The sequence below is a fragment of the Hyalella azteca genome, unplaced genomic scaffold (genome assembly GCF_000764305.2).
Source record: "Hyalella azteca isolate HAZT.00-mixed unplaced genomic scaffold, Hazt_2.0.2 contig3531, whole genome shotgun sequence".
Lineage (NCBI taxonomy): Eukaryota > Metazoa > Arthropoda > Malacostraca > Amphipoda > Hyalellidae > Hyalella > Hyalella azteca.
Window position 1 is genome coordinate 19,920 of NW_025933779.1, and position 20,254 is coordinate 40,173.

At 40.5% G+C, this 20,254-nt stretch overlaps 1 protein-coding gene across 1 annotated transcript in view; it reads left to right on the forward strand.

Moving 5' to 3' along the window:
- Positions 1 to 1,198: 1,198 nt before the first annotated feature.
- LOC108672684 overlaps positions 1,199 to 20,254 on the forward strand; it is a 203,929-nt gene continuing 184,873 nt past the window's right edge. Inside the window, 1 exon segment of the mRNA XM_047879648.1 lies at positions 1,199 to 2,206. Within this exon segment, the coding sequence (XP_047735604.1) occupies positions 1,255 to 2,206 (952 nt within the window). The 5' untranslated portion in view covers positions 1,199 to 1,254.

The window sequence follows — 20,254 nt, forward strand, 5'->3', positions numbered from 1 at the left end:
AGGTGATATGTATGCTTCAATTAATCAACGTGGATTAGTGGATAACGTGATTGACAATGCGAGTTTATTTTATTTTACCGTCGAGTCTTTATTCGGTTAAAAAAAATCATGAGGAACGAGGTACTGACGCTGTAGCAGTGTAGCGTCAGTGCCAAACAAAGCAAAGCATTAAACAAATTCCGCTCTCAAGTCCAAATTTGATTGAGCTCCGCATAATATGTGTCAAAATCAGTTAAAATTGTACGGGAAACGCGCTTGGTTTATAAAATAGGAACCCTGCAATGCCTTCTTATGCCGCTTTTTCTTAATTGTCATCATAAAAACCTGATCTTTATTATCCTTTTTACGGAAGTGCCTGAAAGAGTGTGACGGCACACACTCCAGGCCTGTGTAAACCAGCCTTGTGTCTACTCCATTTCGCCAATGAACAGAAAATTGTTTAAATGAGCTCGCTGGTACTCTAGTTTTATCATTTAATTAACGCTCTTCGAAAATTTGGCGCGTAATTGGTGCACATTTATTCAGTGAAGAAAGTTCCATCGTTTCAAATTCAATTAGTGTACTTTTTGGTCGCACTTAAGAAACTGCTATATCGTTTAACTTCATTCCTGTGGTGCTAATTTAGGGACAATGTACGCTTGCATTAAAGGTGCGTTGATTGAACTGTATGTTTTTATGAAATATTTTTGAGGGTTTTCAGCGCTGTTCTCAAAAGTGTTTTACTGTGCTGACATCACTAGCTTCATTATTTGCCTTTTGTTGAAATAAGCAATGAGCGAGTCAGATTTAAACCTTTTAAATCCCGTCGCAAAATTGTACCTGTAACTGAAGCAGCGTTTCATTGTCAATGCAGCGTTATTTGTTCCTTTGTGTTCTAGAAAGAAAACGTTACAGTTTTCAAGTGTATTTTGAGAATTACTAAACATAATGATATTGCTATTAGTCATCACTGTCAAGAATGTGTGTGGAAAACAATCGAAATTGACTCAGCGTTATTTTACTCGTCGGCTCCGACGTTCAATATTATTTCCCTAATTATTTTCTTGGCTAGTAAAGATGTACTAGAGGCTGCTCGTGACTACAGCTTTATTTTTGTTACATGTTTCACGTGTATTTAAGCATTGAAGTCACATAAAGTTGAGATTTAAAATTATTTTTCGCCAATATTAATGGAGATTTTTCTGTCCGTTTCAGATGGAGAACCCCGCATACCTTGACAGCGATCAGTCTGTGTACGAAAGCTCCTCTTGCATCATGTCTCAACGCCGTCCTCACCACTTGCCGTCCCTACATCGGCCACCTCTACACCACCACCACCATCACACTCACCACGCAGCTCATCCACAACACCGCATCGTGGGTGGGGTAGCCAACGCAGTTCCCGGTAACACTTCCCACTCAACACCCGCCACTTCTCCCCAACAGCAGAATCCCCCCCATTTATTCTTCGGCGACCCGAACATGCCGCCTCCAGTGTACCACGCACAAGCTCCTGGCAACCACATATCTGGTCACACCCTCCCCAACAACTTGTCCAATAACGGCGCAATGTCTGTAGCTTTAACTGGCCCCTACAGAGCCGAACCTCTTTATTCTTGCCAGGCCCCGAGAGGTCACGATCACGTATACCAATGTCCCGGTCACCGGGCCGACCACAACAACCACATGGAGCAACTGGAACAGTTGGAACAGAGGCTCGACAGGCTACAGTTCCACAGGCAACAAGAAGAACCTCGTCCGGAGTACCAGTACGGCGGTAGTGATTATTCAAGTACAGAACCCATTTACGCACAACCTCAGCATCCTCCCGGGGAGTCTGTGCCTACACTAGCCTATGTTCAAACAGGCCGCACATCCTTGCGCAGTGGCGGCACGCACGGCACCCCTGCGCGGTTCTTGGTTCGCGCAGACAGTGTTGGGGCTTCGACTTCCTCGTCCACTTTGCCCACGGTGTCAGCGCTGCTGCCCCACGACCGTGCCCATCAAGCTCTAGATGCCAACAAGGCTTCACCAAGCACTCCCACGCCCACAAAGCTCAAAAGACAAGGATTCTTGAAGGCTTGGCGGCTCAAATTCTTGCGTGAAGAGAACGCTGCTAACGCCGGTGTCAACAACACCAGAAAAAGAGGATGTCTCCTCTTCGTCGGACTTCTTGTGCTCGTGCTGCTCTTACTTGGAGCCATGGCAGGCACTCTTTACGTTACCCGTAAGTACCTAAATTAATTATACACTCAAACTTTCTTAGAACGTCTTATAATTTTTCATTTGTTCTTCTACAAGACATAACTATAACTTTCTATAACTACGACATTCATCAAAATTTTCGTTGTACAAGTTGCTGCTCAGGATATATATACGTTTGGCCCGCTTGATTAGTTGTAGTGTGCCTCATATACGCTGCGATTTAAGAGTTGAATCTAATTAACCTGTGCGCGTCTTGCCGTCGTGATGAGTGTGTCGCTTGACAATACGTTGACAATATTAAATATATATATATAAGCTAAGTCCGGCTAACTTGCTAGATGAGTCGACCTTATGGTGATTTTAAGCTTCTAGTTTAGTGTAGTGTATCAGTACTTGAGCTAGTATTATTTGATCGTAACTAGCCTTCGAAAATTAGTCTTTGATAGTGTAGAAACTTCGTAGAAGATTTGTATTTTTCACTCTGCCCTTACTTTAGGTTTATTAATTCTTCATTTATTATCTGGACTTAGTTAGCGTTACAACGAAAAGTAAGCGTAATAATTTAGTTTCCTTCCTCCGTTGAACATTTGTTTGAAAACGAGTTGGATATTGTAGTGATTATAAGCAGCCTGTGTCGTTGCGTTGCATTCCTCCCTCACAAAAGGACAAAGTAATTAGCTGTAAAGCTAAATTACTATGAGCTAATTAGTGTAAGTGTGTCGTTGACAGACCTAACCTTCAGTCCCCATGCTGTGGTTCCAGCACGCCGCCAACTTGGCTTATCTGTCACGTGAACTTTTCTTATCGTGGCAAATGTTGCATACCCGAACAAAATTGTGCACCACAAAAATGCAAGTGCTACCACTCACGGGTTGACATTCTGCCGGTTAGGCTAGGATTCATTTAATTTTAATTTCATTCGAAATTTAGTTTACCTGAAAATGGTAAGACGCAATTGCGTAAAAATCCCGCGAATGAAAGATTTATCTTATTCAGTAGAGTTTTTGTGTTGGAGGCAATGTTGCCAATTGCAATCTTCTAAAATCATCTTTAAAGTTTTATTCGTTATTACTGGAAGCTTTTTATGCTTATTCTGTGCTCACATCAGTGAATATTTTAGCTCTGTCTGCGTTAACGAGACGACATTCGTAGGTAATTTACGGTTGAACTTTTTGTAGAAACGAGTATTTTGATACGACCAAATGAGTAAAAACTGAAATTTTGCCCTTTATTCTTCCGACCTAATAAAATCACCCGCGTGCTCAAGGAATGGCAATTTGCTATCCGTTCTGACATGTAGACTAAATTCAGCATGACCTTATCTAAAAGCTCTAGCATTCACTAGCCCTTCTGGAAATGACCTTAAACGTATGCTGAAAAGCAAGCAACTTCGACGTGTTGTGCTGTTCGTTTATGCTTATTATATACGCACATAGCAAGACATTGCTGCACCGCTTCATATGATAAAATCGTTGCCCGCGGCACTTGTTGCTCAAGCGACGTGTTTCATTCGTCTGTTCACTAATCGCGAACCTCTTTACAAAAATAGCTGCTCATTTTTGCCTTGTTTAATCAGCAGGCAAGGATGTTATTATTTAAAAAACGGTAAAACGCTGCCGATGACGTTTATATTTTGACTTATATGCAACTGAGCCGTTTTTATGAAATTAGTTCCCGACAGGACTTGACACAATTTTTCGTGATGATTGCGATATATATTCTTGCTATAGTGAATGTTTCTCAGACAACAAAATTATTCATTGTCAAGTTTTCGAACTTGACAAAGAACGCTTGTTTAGATTTAAGATCTGCTCTTCTCTAACAAAATGTGATTTACATAACTCATTCGAGGGAATTTATCGGCTGCTTACGCTCGCTCCTCAAAAAAAGGAGCGTTTTGCCCGCTGAGATCGATCGCGGTGCCGCGCCGTCCCACCGCGGTGCCATCGATGGCTTATATTGCTACGCGTTCTATGATCGCACACAGCCAAAAGGACGGCAATTTCCTGCGACTGAACGCACTCCCGGGAAATCTGAGCTACATTCAGCTCCTCTCATCATTTTAACATCGTTCTTTGGAAGCGTTTGCGATTTATGGTTGAGTTGGCTTTTGCTGCGGCGATGAGTTCTGAATAAGTGCCGCTCGTCTTACATAGCGAAATCTTAATGTTGATTATCATTGCAATGTTCAATTAATTAAAAAATTATACACTTCTTAGAATTCGACTTGGATATCGGAACAGATTCTCTCGATTCTGAAATGAGGCTTAAAAGACTGAGATTTTCTGGACAATTTTCACTTACGTATTCTACTTAATTCTTTTTCGATATCGTGATAGCTTTTATACGCTCTCCTTTTTTCTCTCATATTTACCAACCGAAACTTCTTACTTAAAAATATATACTGACCAAAAGCTTGCTCGTGCTGAAGAGTGAATGCCTAACAGAACAAGAATGCCAATAATGCTGAGGAGGTACACGTGGGATTCTGCCGATTTTTAAGCTCATTCTCGAGTTTTTGCCGAACGCCTTGTGCCGGTTTGTCTGGCCGACCTGCACGGAACCTCCAGTCCCGAGCTGTGGCGATCGCTGCGATGAAGTTGCAAGATTTACGATCTCGGAGGTCGAGGTCTCGACTGCCTTGACTTATGAGGCGCTCTTGATCGACCTTAGTGTTGCTCTGAAGCGCTTTATTTACCACGAAATGTTTGTGCGCTAAACTTCAATTTTTTCTATTTCAGTGGTGGTGCGCTAAACTTCAAATTTTTCTATTTTAGTGGTGCTGACGTGTTCCATGCTTCTTAAATTTTGAAGTTGGTAGTTAGTTTTAAAATGAACGTAATAAGTTTTTTGTAGATTTTTCTAATTTGTGGATCTTTCTAATATTTCAAGTTGTGCCAAACGTCTAGCATGGATCTATGTGCATGCCGAGTCCATAGCCAGCATGCCGAGCACACAGCCAGCATGTTGAGCCCATACAGCCAGCATATCGGTCACATATAGCCAGCATATCGAGCACATATAGCCAGCATATCGGTCACATATAGCCCGCATGTCGAGCACAAGAGTCAGCTTGGCGAGCACATATAGCCAGCATGGCGAGCACAAGAGTCAGCTTGGCGAGCACATATAGCCAGCATGGCGAGCACATATAGCCAGCATGGCGAGCACATATAGCCAGCATGGTGAGCACATATAGCCAGCATGGTGAGCACATACAGCCAGCATGGCGAGCACATATAGCCAGCATGTCGAGCACGCATATTCGGTGCGGGACGCGCGATGAAGCGTGGCAAGCCTGAGGCCACTCGCTGCCATTGCCCTGGCCTGCCATAGATCATTGGGCTCTTTTTCTTTTATTCCTGAGCTCCTTCATTTGCTGAGCCATGAGTTGATGAGATCAGCTCAACGCGAATGAGAAATCTGCTAATCAGGCTCTGGACGGACGGCTCTCTTGGTGCGATGAGGCCCATGACTCGTGTGGCGGTGTATGCTGGAACGGCTTTCAAGAGGCCGGTATTTGCTTTGGCATCGTCCACTTAGCTGTGCTCTACTCCACTCAATGATTCTCCGTGCCAATCCAGACTAATAACCTATGTTGCCTGCACTCTTCTGCGTGGGCTCCAAGTTACTTTGTAGCTCAAGTGTTTTTTTTTCTGGGGTTGGTATCTCGCTGTCGGTCTTGAGTGGTGCTAATAGATTTGTTTTTCGAAATTTTGTAATGGGCTTTCGTTTCTCGTCTCGCAGCCACATATGGAATTATTCGTTTACACACCGGAGATGCCAATCATGCTATTATCTTCTAAGTATATTTTTTTTTTGAGCACAAAGATGAGATTTTCTCTCAATTAGTTTGCATCTACGCATAGTAGATCAGTATAATAACGAAAGAAAAACTTAAATGGCGTACGATACATTAAAACAAAAAATTTAGATTTTCTTATAATGTATATATGTGCGGAAATTTCAGAAGGAAAGCTGTAGTGCCTTCTAGTGAAGTGAAAGAGGTTATGTACGAGACCGCGTTGGCAATGAGAAGCGCTGCAAGTCGCTACTCATTGGTCGCTGTACGAGACCGCGTTGGCAATGTGAAGCGCCGCAAGTCGCTACTCATTGGTCGCTGTACGAGACCGCGTTGGCAATGAGAAGCGCCGCAAGTCGCGCTGTTGGGAAGCTTAAGCCTTGCAATAATTGGCCGTTGTCACCCTGATTCATATGCGCCGAAGCCGCGCACTCTGTGGCAGCGCGTCCATCATACGCCATTACTCGCGTATACTTCAATGGCCCTGGGCTGCCGAGCGTCCTTCAGATATTCCACCGTTTATTGAGCAAGCCGATAGTGAGGATCACTTGGAACTGGAAAACTGTTGGTATAATTTGTTACCTTTTCAAAACAAAATGCTATTTATATATGAGTAAATTCAACTCTATTTTCTTTTCTGCATTTCAATTGATAAAGTGCTGGCTCAATTGTTAGGGGCCTCTAGTGATCCGGGGTCTTGTTAGACCGACAGACGCCGTGACAAGCCCTGGTCTGGGAGCTGGGTGTTGAAAAAGCAGTTTACGAGATCGCAGAGCCAAGTGCCTATAAATATGTATTTTCACAGCTTGCTGATCGTTCATGTGAGATGAAATTTTTTGTTAACCTTTGATTTACATACTAACTTTGGTTAACCTCGGTTAAACCTTTATGTACTTCAGACTTGAGTGTACAGAGGAAACATGTGTTCGTTATTGTCCGTAAACCCTCTAAACTGATAACGTTCGTTTATCGATAGAAATGGGATAGAACTTGAAAATATACCAAAATATCTTCGTGAAAATTTACAAAAGTAAGCTGCAATAGGTTAGAATTATCCGCATTCTGAATTGTTTAATTTACTCATTACTCCTTTTTCAACAAAATTACATGTATTGAAATAAAATTTATAAATGCATAATCTATTCGGACGTATTGTTGCGGCATCGAAAGTTTTTTATTTTGAAGTTAAAAGTTAGAAGTGTTATTGGTTGGAAAAGTTTTTTTAGTGCGAGTTGTATCTTAATTGTTTAGTTACGGTAGACGCTAAATTATGTTGAAAGATCAGCTTTCACACTGCAATTTGACTGGCCGCTAATTTTGATTACTTGTTTAGACATGTCGGTTTTCTAGTTTATTGAGAACATAATTTAATACTTCTCGAAAATAAATGTTGATATTTACTGATATCCACGTCCTCTCCTACTCGATATGTTGCTTTCCATTAATTAATATATTCGCACATGGTTTATGTCCATTGAAACTTGCTAGCGCTTAAAATGAAAATGGCTACTTTGTGCTACTCACTCAGTGTTTAGCCTCACTCAGGCTTTGCTCACTTTGATTTTGGTTTGTGAAGCTCATTTTTTATCATATGAACAGAAAGTTCCAAGTGTTTTTCCACTAAGGTTTATTTGCTGTCGCAACGTTTGTTGTTGGGTCATGAGCGCCAGCTCGCAGCACTCGGTCAACAAATTTCCGTAGGAATATTCAAGTGGCTTCTCGCAATGATCGTTTTTTGTCGCTCCCGCTGTGTTATTTCGTATTTGGCGCGAAACGTGCCATTTGCGGGTGCTTTTTGCGACGGTGGAAGAAGAGACTGCTCTTGTCCTGTGTTTAGCGCGGTGCTTGGCTGTGTTTAGCATGTTTTACATGGCAGTTTGTGACCGCAAACTCTAATAACCAGCGCCCTGGGGCCAGTCTTCCTCCTATGCCCCGATAGCACCGAGAACTACAACGTGCATGAACTGACCCCCCACCCCCCTGCTGTTCTCATACTCCCTCTCCTCCTACTTATCTGCCCATAACTCATTCGTTTCTTCTCCGTTCTTCTACTCACCGCCCCGCTTCATACTCATGCTCCTTCTCATCCCAGTTGTATGCCTCCTACTTCTTCCTTTCAAGTGATTCCTTGAGACTCTTCGACCCAAGTTTCATGCTGCTGTCGTATCCATACGAATACTTTATTATCTTTGTAACATTAAATTCACCTTGTCCACACGAACGCCTCTACTCATAATCTAAGAAAAGAAGTAGATGACAGCCGCTGTAATGCTTTCCCAAAGTTCTTAAGAATATAAGTGTCGGCGTTGAAGAAATAGGCTCATGGCCTGTTGCCAATTCTTGAACTTTTCGTGACTTGATTCACAAGGGATCCGGCCTTTGGAACCCGATCTTTCCATAACTGACGATTGATTGAGATTAACATTTAGTTTTGCGCACACCGAATATCGCGCTCAGACCTCGGCTCCATTTGACATTCCTTGCTAATGCGGGCACATTAATGGGACAACTTGAAGGCCGGGCCGCCCTACCGCCTGCGCGCAACGCCCGATAAATGTGACCCCGTACGAAGTGCCTGGAGTTTACTAGATTCATTTAGATAGACTTTTCTGAGTAAGAGTGGAATTTATCGTAATTTATGCTTTAAATTAAGTCCGATTTCCTTAGCATATGGTTACTCTCACGTATAATTTTACTGCTATTTATAGACTATTAAAGCTCCTTATGGACTGTGTACATAAACTTTGGCGCAATTTAAGGTTGCGTGCGAGCTCGTGCATGTCAGATGCTTCTTACTCTCTCAAAGGTCTCTTTGCTACGCCGTCCGAGTCTCTGTTCTGGATTGTTGTTATACAACGCGTGATCTAACCAGTTTAACTTTGTTGACAGACAAGACCATAACGGCTCGACTTGAATGTTCTACTGCCTAGATTTGACCTCATGCATTGCACCATGCGTGATCTAGCCCATTTAACCTTGTTGACAGCCAAGTCTTGTCCGACTCTTATTCAATATGCTACAGCCTCTATTCGAGCTGATGGATTGTACATCGTGTGGAAAAACACACCCGGTCTTGATAGCTCTGCTTTAAATTTATACTCATGTTCGTTTGGTCAAATGGTTCATGGTTTACATAATTTTCGAGAACAGCATACAGTAATTTTCCTATAATTGAAAGTGATTATCATATCTACTTCGTTATGTTCAGTGTTCAACTGAATTTAAATTTAAGTGATATGTTTCCATTCTGAGTGAGACTTGATAAACGGATGAGAAATTTGCATTGTCGTCACTTTTTTTTCTTTCATAATTAATGATTGAAATTACATTTAGACTTATAAGTCGCGGCATCTTGTTGGACTGATTTGTCTTGCTTCTAAATTTCTTCTTGGAACCGTGTGGTAGTCTTTCTCAGAGCATATTGGCTGTGTTGTTGGTAAGCCTTATTAGCGTCTCATTCCTTTGGGTCGAGTGAAACCTAAGCAGCGTTATTAATACATTGAAATTTTAAAAGAATGTGGGCTCTAAAGTATGTCATTTGATCAGAAGTCGGTAAGAAACTGCATTCACTTCCTTCAGCTCCATAAGTGTCGACGAATTCCCCACTCTGAGAAAGCGTGTTCCTTATCAATACATTTCTCCTCAGTGGATGTTACCCTTCAAACGGTTCACCGCTACGTCTTCCTCCATGCCGAGTAGAGCTCACTGCGTTGGGAGTGAATTTAACTAAGCTTTTCTCTGTGTGCTGCAACGGTCGTTCAATCTTGTGGCACAGTGCACGATTGCGCCATTGACAACATTGCATTGCACTTGCAGAGGTAGCATCCATTATGGCTTATCTGTTACTTGCCTTAAATGTCATGTTATCGTGTCGTCTTGGCTTGTCCGGAGCATGACAGCTTTGCTGCACGTAACCTTTAAATTCCACTCAGTCTCATTGATCGTTTTTCTCGAATTTCGAAAGGAAAATATGCATAGCTATATACTTGAAGTAAATATTTGTTCGATAAATGACTGGCCAAGAGGCAAGATTAATTTCATCAAAGTAAGAAAACTCGCACCACTCGAACAACGTAAGTATTTCTTCTCGTAATAACTTTCGTACCATTACTTATTTGACTGGCCCTGTTACCCCTGTTCTATGGTTATTAAGACACAGACTTTCATGTGTTCCGTCATGATCGTAAAATATTCGATAGTGGATTCCGAAACTCGGGTTCTTTCACGCATTGTTGAATAATGTTAGCACCTCGCTGAAATTTCAATCTTGCTTTCACAAGATAGAGAGCTACGCTGTTATGCGTGCTGCTGTACTGATTGAGCACGTGACATGGACATTGGACAGTTATCCATGGCGTATTAAACTTTTACTCGGCTTAGGTCAAGCTCTTCCGAAATGCAATCTTGAGTGCTCGACTAAAATTTTTCATCCCGTGAATGAAACATTTTTAATGTATAGATGATCTATAAAGATTTAAGATGATCTATAAAATGACCCTGAACAGTAATTTTATTTGTTCTATTAATTATTTTGTGTTCGACTCTGACAGTTCGATGCTTTACTTCATATTAACGGCATTTCTGGCTTGCGTGTCTCGGCGCTCTCCTCAGCCCACTCGATGGAAGGTATCACGGTGCAGCTGTATAGCCGCAATTGCCTCACTATTTCGTTCACTTCTCTAGGGAAATTATTAAGGCGATTTAACGAATTTTTAACCAGTTGCTGCAAATGTTTCATCCTTGTTTAACCTCATAATTGTCGCCACCGTCTCAAGACATCGTGCAGTTTCTTGGTGCTGAGAACGTCGGATGTGTTCATGCCGCAGTCTGGCCGCGACAGGAAGCACCAATCATTCTGCACCGAATAATTTAGGTCAAAGTATTTGTTGAATTAAATCTTGCATGAGCAAGCTTAAGATAAAGTGCTTGGATAAATTGTGTATCCGCACTTTGTTTGCTCTCATTATCAGATGAGCTTCTACCTCTTGAGGTAAGAATGGGGTTTTTAAAATGTAATCTATAACTGCTCAAAGCCGGGATATTACCAAGCAAAGTTATTGATTGTAATGGGTCAAATTTAAAAGTCGTCAATTCTTATACCTAGTAATTGGCCTAAAAACACAATGAGTTATCTACTGCTGATTATCTCACCGTTTTTACACGTTACATTTATTTGCAATAATGCCTTCAACGTCAGCGGTCTCGGCAAACTAACAAATTCCCAGACCGATGCTGGCTGATCATCAGGGCAGTTCCAGTGAAAGTTATGAACCTCATGAAAAAGTCCCAATTATCGCAACAATTAACATAGCATTGAGCTGGATTGCATGATAGTGACGTCTTTTTAGCTCATCTCTCATGATAATAATAAGCAAGCCCGCTCTTCATTATCCTCGCCGGCATGAAAATCTTCGCTTGTTTCTTGCCAGCGTCCTCGACGCTTGCGGCTGGCCCTAAGTAATTTGATCCGCTAATTAGCCAAATATTTTACCATGATATTTTATCCCGAGCCATTCTGTAAGTTTCCAAGCTGCAATCTGTTATTGTCCTCCTCGAACTTCGCCCGAAGAAGATCATCGTTGGCATTCCGAAATTTCACTTTGAGTTTGCGAGGTTGAATGTTCCGTCAAATCCTGTAGTGGTGAACTGCATGCTTAGGTGATGAATATTTTAAGTTTAAATTTTTCAAATCTGCACAGTATAATGTGATTTTGTATCTTAATGTATACAAAGCTCTTCGCACTAATTTACGTGACGTTGAATTTACTGCGGTGGAACCTACGCCTCTTACAAGCTAGCTGTGAGAGTTAACGTTACAGTTATAAAAATACTCCTGTTCTTTCATGTTACTGCAGATTTTGCTGCGCGTAGTATTTCTATCGAATTTTGTTTGTATGGTACACGACTATGCGCTCGTTACAATGGTGTTTGCGGGACGGTAATCCAGTTATCAGGCTCCCCTAGGCCGATTAATTTCTCTTTTCGAGGGACATCCACTTCCTGCGATTGCACATGTTCAGAGTTGACCTCGGTGATGTTTCTGGTTGTCACTTGAAGTTTCATGAAAACTTTTCAGTTGTTTCTCTTCTAGTTTAATTTATTTATCTATATATGGATCAAATTATCAATGGATCAAATGACCAACAGTTCAAGTTATCAATGGATTAAATGATCGTTGGATCAAACAATTAACTAAGAGAGGAAGCAATGGTCATAATCACCAACGGATTGGTTTATCAATGAATCACATAAAGCGATTTTTTAATGAACCAACACAGTATTGCTATAATTTTGGAAGCCGAGTCGATGGCTTTTTGTAGCGTCATTTATTAATCAGCTAAAAACTATATAAACTTCATTTGAAATAAATTAAACGCGTTGCAGAGTTCCGATTCAATATTTCGTTAATATTTATTCATATGCTAACAATTTTTCCGTGAATAAATTGATATCGGGCGTACATGCTATAATTTACAATTGAATAATTCGGAAATCTTTCTGGCATAATCAAATCTGGAAAATGCGCAGTTAAATTTCCTCCGTGACAGCGTTAAGTTGAAGTACGGATTGACTGACTAATAAAGTGATGCCGCTAACACGTGAATTGTGACGGCAGCGATGATGGATCGCACCTGCCATATGATTGCAGCATAGTGATCTTAGGCGTGGAAATCAATGGATAACGCCAGTTTATCAACACTGATAGCATTGGATTGATAACACGTTTTCTATGCTCGTCTTTCATTGCTCGCTGCCTCTCTGGAGGATGATCAATTGATCAAGCGATTCTAGCTTTGCTCTATTCAAGCCGTACAAATCAAGCTTCGTCTTTGTCGTTGCCTGCTTTATAATATTGCTCGTTTAGGCCATGTTAAAGTCTGATCAAACTTGGTTGCGCCTTGAGAGATTTGCCACCTTTAATGATTAAAATATCGCTTGTGAAGACTATTTTCAGTGTCCGCCAATTGGTAGAGAAATTACCTTACAAAAATGACTGCGAATTTATGACGTGGGAAAATTTTTTTGTCAAGTGCATGACGACCAAAACAATCCTTTATGGTGTACATGCAGAAAGAGGAACAAGTTCTCGGCTTATGTACTGACAATTTAAGAAGTATGTGGAGGCAAGCCATGCATTTACGCCACATTTACGTTACGATTACGTTTACGTCACGGTTACGTTTACGTTATGTTTACCTTACGTTACTATCCAAACATTTACAGCCCATGCGCTTCATGTTATTTTCACATATACATCAAAATGTCTTTTTTTTTAGTGGAGAAAATTTCCAACAATTTTTTTTTCTTGCCCGGGCTGTTATCATTGAACTTTGGCACGCTCGGATATCGCTATGACAACCCATCACTGGAAGGGCTGGTTGTATATCTGAGCGATATGATAATATAATAGGTTGGGAGTACCTGATGGCGATATGACGAGCCTTTAAGTAAAAGGTTGGTTGTACCCGTTAGAGATATGGCGATCCTTCAAATAAAGAGTTGGTAGTATCTGTTAGAGATATGACGACCCATCAAGTATAGGGTTGGTGGTATCTGTTAGAGATATGGCGATCCATCAAGTAAAGGGTTGGTACCGGTAGTATCTGTTAGAAATAGGGTTGGTAGTATCTGTTAAGAGATATGACAACCCACCAAGTATAGGGTTGGTAGTATCTGTTAGAGATATGATAACCCATCAAGTATAGGGTTTGCTGTTCCTTGCTCTCCTCTCTCGCCCTCACAAATGTAGTATCCCTCGAGATAGGACGACACCTGAGATAAATTGTACTGCTCAGCCAAAAGATTCTCTGCAATTGTTTTCTGCATGCTGGGTTTTGTTTAGACTCTTTCTACCCCTTGAAAATGTTGGGTGTCGAGCAACAAATACTATTCAGGACCTGTGCTTCTACGATACTGGTTATTATTTAAATATTATCATCCCTAAATGAAGTTTTCAAATTAACTGGACTTTTAATACCGTAATTTTTACCGTAGTATCATAACATTGCTATATCCTTCATTACTAATTTATTTACGAAGTGTCCTTTAGCCTTAAGCTACCGACCTACAGAGTGAAGAGTACAATTTTTGGCAATATAATGGAAGCATTAAATTGGTGCATGGCCAGACCAGAGCAACGTTGCTGTGAGTGATGTTGTCAAGGTGTCAGTTTACAGTAGACGCACAACTGCAAAAGGCTATTGCATCTCTCGGCTGCACCCTGAGGGCCAGTGAGTACCCTCACGCAGCTGCTGCATTGGTTCATCCATTACGCCAGCACCTCATCCATCTCGCGTACAATCACTCTCGGGATTTATATTCATGGAATCTGGGGGCGGACGCTCGTGTACGGGTCCGTGATGCTCCTGACATCATTTGTCTCCATTTTTGTGTATTCATTTAATTGTAACTCGGCCTGGACGAGCGAATGCCGCGGTGAACTCTTAATAAAAACTAATTTCTTTCGTGCTTCCTCGCGCTTCGCCTGTCTTTTTCCCCCGCATGACGATGAATTTGCAGCTCTGATAAAGCAAGTTTATTTTTTCATTACCACTCCTAATTGTTTTGCTCGCTGCTGGATTTGTTTGATGATGAGTCTCAGACACCTCCGTTAATTTACCTCGTTCGTCACTGGATTGTTCTCATTTTTTGCACACTCGGTTAATTTAGACTTTTCATTATTTCTTACATATCATCTAAGAATACAAAAATTTAATTGCCTGGACGTCGAGAGATTTTATCCGAAAATTGTCAATCCTACGGTAGATTTTTTAACTAAACCTCTAATTTCGTGATGAACTATGATAATTGATAGCCGAAAATGATACTTGTTATTAGCGAGGCAAGTATTAAGATGTTGATCGTTCATTAGAGAAACACACAACGCTTGCGGCTGCCACGAATACCCGGTATGAGAACTAATGGAGCTACCCCTCGACTGATGACACGCTGTCCCGTTGCATACGTTCGGACGATCATATGATGTTTCTCTCGAAATATTTTCGAAAGTTGCCTGAATTTCTGGGCCGGTTGCATGGTTATCAAGCAGATTTTAGAGTGGTCTGCCATTGCGTGCTTGGCATTCCAATGAAGCTTAGCCATCATAAGGACGGCGGTCTGAAAACTCTAATGAGATTTAATCCCTTTTACTGCAAGTCGCAGACGTGTTTTTGTTGCATAATCCAGAATTTATCACTAATTTGTCTGGCTACTCAGTTACGGAATGTTGTCTCTTTTCTCCCTAGGTATGTCGAAAGTTTGCTGCATGCAAGCTTTGATCGTGATGATTGTTTCTTTTGTTACAACTGTAATGCGATCACACTAGCAAGTCTCGTATAGGAGCAACGTTCTTTAACATGTCTATTGGGCCCATATAATGCTTCAAATAATCCCATTTTGTTGCAGTTTGGCAGGCAAATTTGTCTTGTGCTCCTTCTGAGGATACTAGACAGTAATTAAAATTAATATTCGTATTCAGAACATACATGTTTTTACACATGAGTGTAAAAACGTCTGATACACACGAAACTATGGCTCCGTCAGTATCAGACTCGACTCCGGGCATTTCGTTTTTCGCTGCTCATTCTGTTCTGTTTCTCGTTGGTTAATTATTAAGAACGATATCGTGAAAAGAGCATAGGTTGCAACAATAACTGACGACATGAAACTTTTATTTATTTCTATGTATCCCGGTACCATTTATGCTATTTTTAAATGCAATTTTAAGCAGCTCTGAGTTTCACAACCCTGATTACCATAATTCTCATCAATATCTGTTCAGTGATCGGATAAAAGATACCGCCGTTTTTGGAGGAGGGCCTAAGTCGAGTAGGTCCCTCGAGAGCTGAACTCGAGGGGGAGCGCGAGGTGCCGCCCCTCGAACTTGACAGCTTCTGCTGTCACGTTGTACTCTGCTGTCAACAAATCGAATTAGCGATGTCATGGCAAGTCCCTACTACACTATCAATAATGCTCCCTTGCATAGCCGACTTGTATTGCATTGCTTCTTGTGCTGGGGCCATAGGTACTTTCAAAACTCGCTAAGCGAACATAAGTACTTACGCTCTATTTCCTTGTCTATAATTGGTGGATTTTGCTTGAAAGGCCGTCAATGATTGGCTGATGAACTTACGATCTCTTAACTTTTTTTGAGAGTATGGGCCCTGGTTGGCTCAAGCCTTCAAGTCTACGAGTATCAAACGCCGCTCGACTTCATAATCGTGTTTTTGGACGCCTTTTCCATTGAAATGTATTTTTTTGTGAATTATGCTGGGGATTCGTTTTGAAAATGTTCTATTTGTGTAACTTCTAATTTGAAAACCTATTATCAGGCTTTTTCCGTGGTTAGGTGAGGAGGTAGTCAATGTGTTCATCAAGCAACTCTATATGCATTTTCTATTCTTTTGTGTTAGGTTAGTTTGGTTCCATTGTTATTTCGTTTGAGCGTTTGTCGACATGCGAGCAAATGCGAGAGATTATCAAAGTGATTAATTTTAAATTTTTTTGTGCGTTTCTTCAGTCTTCCATTGTAAAAATTAAATTTGATCATTCTCCAAATAATTCCTTCATATCTACATTGAATCTTTCATCTTCGGTCATTGTCGCTTGCATTAGGAGTTGGATTGTTTCTGTTTAGTTAGATGGAAATATTTCAATTTTTGATTGGAATTTTTTATTCTTTTTTTATTTTTTATCCAGTTATTTTTTTTATTGGAATTTCATGGACTGGAATTTTTTAGACCCATCGGTACTATTGAGCAATGCTGCTCTTCAACTGGATTATTTGAAGTATTGTATGTTATAATGTTATTGTGTGGCATTAACTGCACCGTGAAACCCTTTTAATTCGTTGTAAAAAATATTTCTGTCCTCGGACAAGAGCCTCCCTCGCTCCCCTCACTGCCGCTGCTTGGGAATCCCGAGGCAGCTCAGATGTGGCTGACAGTTATTGCCTGGTCAATCGATCGCGCCTGCGAGGCTTTCTCTTATTGATAATATTCGCTTCTACTGCTTCCTGACTGTCCTGCACTCGAGTAACATTCAATCCCATCGGCGAAGAATAAAACTCGTTTTGTTACGTCGGTATTTTTCAGGGACCGCCATTTCTCTCATATTATCATTTGAGAATATTTTTTTGAAGTTTTATCCCGAAGGTGCCCTCGCTGCCAAAGTTTTGACATTTCCACGGGTAGGTTTTCACTTCAAGAAAAAAAAACTTCCAATTTTTGAATAAACTTTTCAGGAATCGAACCAACAATGTTGTATAAATAGAAGATACTCAGCAACCATGCAACAGAACATAGTTGACTAGAGTAAAAATCCTTAGCTGTGCAGTTCCTGCCTTAGATGTTAACTATTTATATGTTACAGTTCCTCTTATGTGCCCAATTATTGAAATATTTGCGTTATTTTCTATGTAGTAAAACTTAAGATTTTGAGAAATGTTGTAGTTCCATGAAATTCATTCGATGTCCGTTGTTCCTTGTCATGATTGGATTCCTCTTACATTTTGGTATGATTCCGTTCTCGTGTTGAATACTTCCCCTTCTTTTCCTTGTATTTAATGTCTCAGTCTTCCATTAATATTACTGTCCTGATGTTGATGTTCATGCACAATTGCATATTAGTTTTCCAAGCCGCGTGTACGCGCACTTACGCTCCGGTTGGCCGTGCGTTAGTTTTGTGCTATTTAATTCTCGTGGCGCCGTGAATAATGGCTTAACACGAGTTTCTATGAATATAAACGAGCATAAATTACCTCTGGAACCCCTCATCGCATTTTTATTTCCCTCCTATAAAAATAAAGCTATTCCACACGCTGTTGTTCCGGGGCATAGGTTTCTTTAAACGCTCACATGACGGGAAAATCTGCCAGCTAATATCCAGTGACTACTTTTCCAGCAACAGCGGCGCGTTCATGTGAGTCGACTTAGCGAATCACCGCTATGATTCTGCGGATTTATTTTGTTTTCGATGCAGCTTTCAAAATAGAGCTGAAGACTTAGATCATCAAGACGTATAATTGTGTTGTATTTTTATGTTATGAATGGATTCCGACAATCTGCTGAGTTTTGTTGGTGCAGTTTCAAGTTAATTTTTTAATTACTTGTTTTAATGTTTTAATTGCTTCATTTATAGTTGGTATCAGTTCTATGTCAAGACGATGGGGGATTGGTCTAGTAGAATTTCCATAACTCAAATACATTCTAATTAACGTGTGGCATTCAGTGCAGATTATTTTGCAATTTTGATAATTAAAATATAATTTTTACTTTAACTCACTGCTAACAAAGCCGCACTCGACTGCATTTCAAAGATTTTAATTACTAACTTTTCAGTTTATTTTGCCTGCCTCATTATTCCATTCTTTTTCCAATTTATTGGTCTGAAAATGTCGCAATAAATTCTCGTGCTATGACGTAATATAAAGCTCACTCTACTTTAACGCGATGAAACTCCGTCCTTGTTGACCCTGTGTAGTCTTGTTAGCCAACTTACTATATAGTGCAGGCTGCGCCAGTTATGAAATATCCTATGCAAGTGTCATGCTGGTTCATTCATAGAGCAAGCCAGCGAAACGCGTCTGATGTTTGAAGTATTTCTCTGCGCACGTAAGAGAAGGCAATGCATATGCAGCGAGAATAATAATCTGATAGGCGATATTCGTGTATGTTGGAGTACGGTCCAGCTAGGGGCCATACTCTCAAAACTGGCTAATTGAACGTAAGTACTTACGCTCTATTTTCTTGTCTATGATTGGTGGATTTTGCTTGAAAGGCCGTCAATGATTGGCAGATGAACTTACGATCTCTTAACTTTTTTTGAAAGCATGGTCCAGACTGCGATGTGTAGTCTTGATCTTTGATCGTCTATAAGATTCATGATAGGTGACCTTTGCGCCGTTGTGTGTTTCATTTCACAGTTGTGGTGATGCCGATATGAGCTTAAGACATGGTTTCCTTGGTGGTTTTGCAATGCAAGTTAGTTAATAAGTTATATGAAAATTTACAGTTTAAGAGTTTTTCACGTAGCGCTTAGTTATAGTTAAAGCCACGTGTCGTTATGATAGTCTTGCGTGTGGTTTGGATGTGTTTTGAGCAAAATTTCACGCAATATTTTATTCTTGAAAGTCGTGTTGTGAAATGCTCTTAACAGAAAATACGTCCAAAAATTAATAATTCGGGCGCGGGAGGAGTCGGCCGTAGGTTTGGGCGCTGCCGCTTATTCACTATGGACATGATTAACGACTTAGGCTGCGGGCATCTGTTCTGGTCTTCGACATGCTGGCATCAACAGAGCATCACGCGTTGTTTCTGTAATGCGCTAACTCTGCATTGAAAATAATAGCCTTAATGCTTCTACTCTGCGGTGAAAATGATAACTGAATAGCCGTAATGTTGCTACTCTGCTCTGAAAACGATAGAACAGCTTTAATGCTGCTACTCTGCGGTGAAAATAATGATAGAACAGCCTTAATGCTGCTACTCTGCATTGAAAATAATAATAGAACAGCCTTAATGCTGCTACTCTGTGGTGAAAATAATAATAGAACAGCCTTAATGCTGCTACTCTGCATTGAAAATAATAATAGAAAAGCCTTAATGCTGCTACTCTGCGCTGAAAATAATGATAGAACAGCCTTAATGCTGGTAGTCTGCGGTGAAAATGATAATAGAACAACCTTAATGCTGCTACTCTGCGCTGAAAATAATGATAGAAGAGCCTTAATGCTGCTACTCTGCGGTGAAAATAATAATAGAACAGCCTTAATGCTGCAAATATGGGGGAAGACTGAGATAAAACAACATTTATGAAATAACTGTGCCGCGGAAATTATTATTGAGCAACGTCAAGAAAACTTTTCTGTAGTGAATATGAGGCGTGCAACATAAAATGAACTAAATTTAAAATAAACGTAAGAAATCGTATGGATAATAAATAACTTTTTATTGGAACTGAGTAGGCAGCGTAAAGAGAAAACTCTACTTTGAATATGAGCAAAAAGCAGCGAAAAGAAAACAACATTCCCTGCAGTGAATATGATCTGAAAGCTAATATAAATGCACGACTCGGCTGCGGAAACGTTAGCGAGTATGTTAATGCTAATCTATTTGGTACAATATTTTCTTTCATTTGACTTAATTCGAATAAATTTATTTTTTTATCTGATCTACGGTCGTTTCAAGTGAAAATATTGTTTGGAGACAAGATTCTAATTGGTCAGATTATCTGCATTGCTAAGGTTGCACCAGCCTCAGTAGTTCACAT